This window comes from Otolemur garnettii, unplaced genomic scaffold (assembly GCF_000181295.1).
Source record: "Otolemur garnettii isolate 467f Iridium unplaced genomic scaffold, OtoGar3 scaffold00043, whole genome shotgun sequence".
Classification (NCBI taxonomy): Eukaryota; Metazoa; Chordata; class Mammalia; order Primates; family Galagidae; genus Otolemur; species Otolemur garnettii.
Window position 1 is genome coordinate 11,898,307 of NW_003852438.1, and position 3,220 is coordinate 11,901,526.

The window sequence follows — 3,220 nt, forward strand, 5'->3', positions numbered from 1 at the left end:
CACCTTAGGTGTACGTGGCTGGCGCCTTAGCCAGTTGAGCTATAGGCGCCGAGCCCTCATTTCTTAATAGTTTTGAAATGTTGAAGAAAGATTTTGAGTGTTTATTCCTTGCCAGGCTTTGTGTGTCAGGAGCTGTGTAGACAAGGGACAGGACCTCTGTTGTAAATGATCTAGGAAGTAGATGGGCCATTTCACTGGTGTAGCTGGGATGGAGGGGAGTTGGTTGGAAAGATGACAGGAGCCTTAGTGAGGTGTCAGTGCTGAGAGAGGGGGCTTGATACAGGCTGTGTGCTGTAGGGTGATGCCTACAAGAGGAATGCTGAATGGAATGACTTCAGATGACAGATTGAGTGAGGAACAGTCCTGGGAAAGTGGGAAGCACGAGTGGCTGTGAAGGCAGAGCCGAGGCCTGCTGGTTTATGTCAGGCCATGAGGAAAGGATGGATGTGGGTTAGGGAGAAAAGAATCATGGGGTGTAAAAGGACCTGATAAGACTTGTATATGGGATGACAAGCTGTGTGGATTTCAGATAGTGGCTGGGGAAATAGTGACCTAGTACTTGGGAAGGAGGGAGAGGTCAGTGCCAGGAAAGTGTTTAGAGTAGTCAGAATGATGATGATTGAACAGAGCCCAGGTAGTGTTTTGTCAATACCTGGGAAGTCTGAGCCTGAGAATGAGCTAATAGAAAAGCAATAGTCATGATAGTAAAAGGGACAGAAATCAGTGTTGGGGTTCAGTGCCCGTGGCTCAGTGAGTAGGGCACTGGCCACATAAACTAAAGGTGGTGGGTTTGAGCCTGGCCCGGGTCTGCTAAACAACAATGACAACTACAACCAGAAAACAACTGGGCATTATGGTGAGAGCCTGTAGTCCCAGCCACTCGGGAGGCTGAGGCAAGAGAATCACTTAAGCCCAAGAGTTGGAGGTTGCCTTGAGCTGTGATGCCATGGTACTCTACCAAGGGCGACGTAGTGAGACTCTGTCTAAATTAAAACAAAAATCAGTGTAGGAATGAGGTCCCTTAATAGTTAAGTAGTCTGGGCTCGGCACCTGTGGCTCAAGTGGCTAAGGCGCCAGCCATGTACACCCAAGGTGGCAAGTTCGAATCCAGCCCGGGCCCACCAAACAATGATGGCTGCAACCAAAAAATAGCCAGGCATTGTGGCGGGCACCTGTGTCCCAGCTACTTGGGAGGCTGAGGCAGGAGACTCGCTTGAGCCCAGGAGTTGGAGGTTGCTGTGAACTGAGATACCACGGCACTCTACCCAAGGGGACAGCTTGAGGCTCCTGTCTCGAAAAAAAAATAGTTAAGTAGTCTGAGCACCAGTGATTACGGCTCTGGCCACATGCACCGAGGCTGGTGGGTTTGAACCCGGCCTAGGCCAGCTAAACAATGACAACTGCAACAAAAAAACAGTGGGTGTTGTGGTGGGTGCCTATAGTCCTCACTATTTGGGAGGCCAAGGCAAGAGAATCACTTAAGCCCAAGAGTTTGAGGTTGGTGTGAGCTGTGACGCCATGGCACTCTACTGAGGGCTACATACTGAGACTGTCCCTCCCCACCACAAAAAAATAGTTAAGTAGTCTGGAAAGCTGAAACAAGGTGGATTGCTTGAGCTCACTTGAGTTCAAGACCAGTATGAGCAAGAGCAAGACTCTATCTCTACTAAAAAACTATCTGGGCATTGTGACAGGCCTGTAGTCCTAGCTACTTGGGAGGCTGAGGCAAGATCACTTGAGCCCAAGAGTTTCAGATTGCTGTGAGCTGTGATGCCATAGCACTTTACCTAGGGCCACAATGTGAGACTGTTTACCCAAGGGGACAAAGTGAGATTGTCTCAAAAAAAAAAAAAAAAAGTAGTGCATGAGACTTGTTCCCTTTGGGCAAGCAGGGCCTTGTATCCACAACTATAGGGCATCTCATGGTCCTCTCAGTTTATGTGAACATAGACTTAAGATGTACCTGAAGCTGTGATAGTAGGACAAATCTGTGTCTAGGTGTTCTGTGCATTTTGTTCCCTTTTGACTCTCATGTCTCCCCCATGGGTTGCATTCTTTCTCTCTCCTTACCAGGTTGCCCATGGCTGGGGAAAGGAATGTTCTCATCACCAGTGCCCTCCCATATGTCAACAACGTCCCCCACCTTGGAAACATCATTGGTTGTGTGCTCAGTGCTGACGTCTTTGCCAGGTGGAGCCAGCTGCTGGGGGAGAGACCTCATGAGGGAGGAGCAGGAATGGGATGCCTCAAGGGTGGGGCTGGAGGGATCTTGGGGGACTCCTTAAGGGATCAAGGAGTGGCTGAGATGATTCCCATCATGATAACTACATTCTGTTGTAGGTACTCTCGCCTCCGCCAGTGGAACACCCTCTATCTGTGTGGGACAGATGAGTACGGTACAGCGACAGAGACCAAGGCTATGGAGGAGGGTCTAACGCCTCAGGAGATCTGTGACAAATACCATGCCATCCATGCTGACATCTACCGCTGGTTTAACATCTCCTTTGATACTTTCGGTCGTACCACCACTCCACAACAGACCAAGTAGGTTTCCTCTATTGGGGAAGAAATGGAGGTTGAAGTTTGGAACTGGGGGCAGTAAGGAAACACTGGAGACAGAAGGAACCAGGGTGCCTGTACTTAGACACTCCTCCTAAGCTTAAGTCTGAATATGGGCCTTGGTAGTCATCCAGGCATCATTGAGGAGAATCTGTGTGTAGAAGCAGGACCAGGAGCTGCAGGGACAGCTGAGGGATGGAAGAAACAGGAATTTAGTTCATGAGAAGCCTCTACATTTGCTGTAGTGCCTCCCTTCCTGTCTGTCTGTCCAGAGTCTTAAGACATTTTCTCCCACTCCGATGTGCATTTACTTATTTAATTACTTTTGAGATAGAGTCTTACTCTGGTGCCTGGATAGAGTGCTGTAGTGTCATAGCTCACAGCAACTTGGGTTGTGAGCTCAAACTCCTGGGCTCAGGCAAGACTCTCATGCCTTAGCCTCCTAAGTAGCTGCGACTACAGGAGCTGCCACAACGCTCAGCTAATTTTTCTGTTTTTAGTAGAGACAGGGTCTTGCTCTTGCTCATGTTAGTCTCGAACTCTCGGGCTCAAGGGATCCTCCTGCCTTGGCCTCCAGAGTGCTATGGTTACAGGTGTGAGCCACTGCCTGACCCTGATGTGCATTTATAGCAAAGATACCCATTCTTCTTTTTTTTTTTTT

At 49.0% G+C, this 3,220-nt stretch overlaps 1 protein-coding gene across 5 annotated transcripts in view; it reads left to right on the top strand.

Moving 5' to 3' along the window:
* MARS (methionyl-tRNA synthetase) overlaps positions 1 to 3,220 on the top strand; it is a 25,647-nt gene that overhangs the window by 4,798 nt on the left and 17,629 nt on the right. For all 5 annotated transcript variants that reach the window (XM_023513542.1, XM_023513543.1, XM_023513541.1 and 2 more), the window contains exons 8-9: positions 2,074 to 2,190; positions 2,341 to 2,544. In XM_023513542.1, coding sequence (XP_023369310.1) covers positions 2,074 to 2,190; positions 2,341 to 2,544 — 321 coding nt within the window. The remainder of the gene's footprint in view (positions 1 to 2,073; positions 2,191 to 2,340; positions 2,545 to 3,220) is intronic.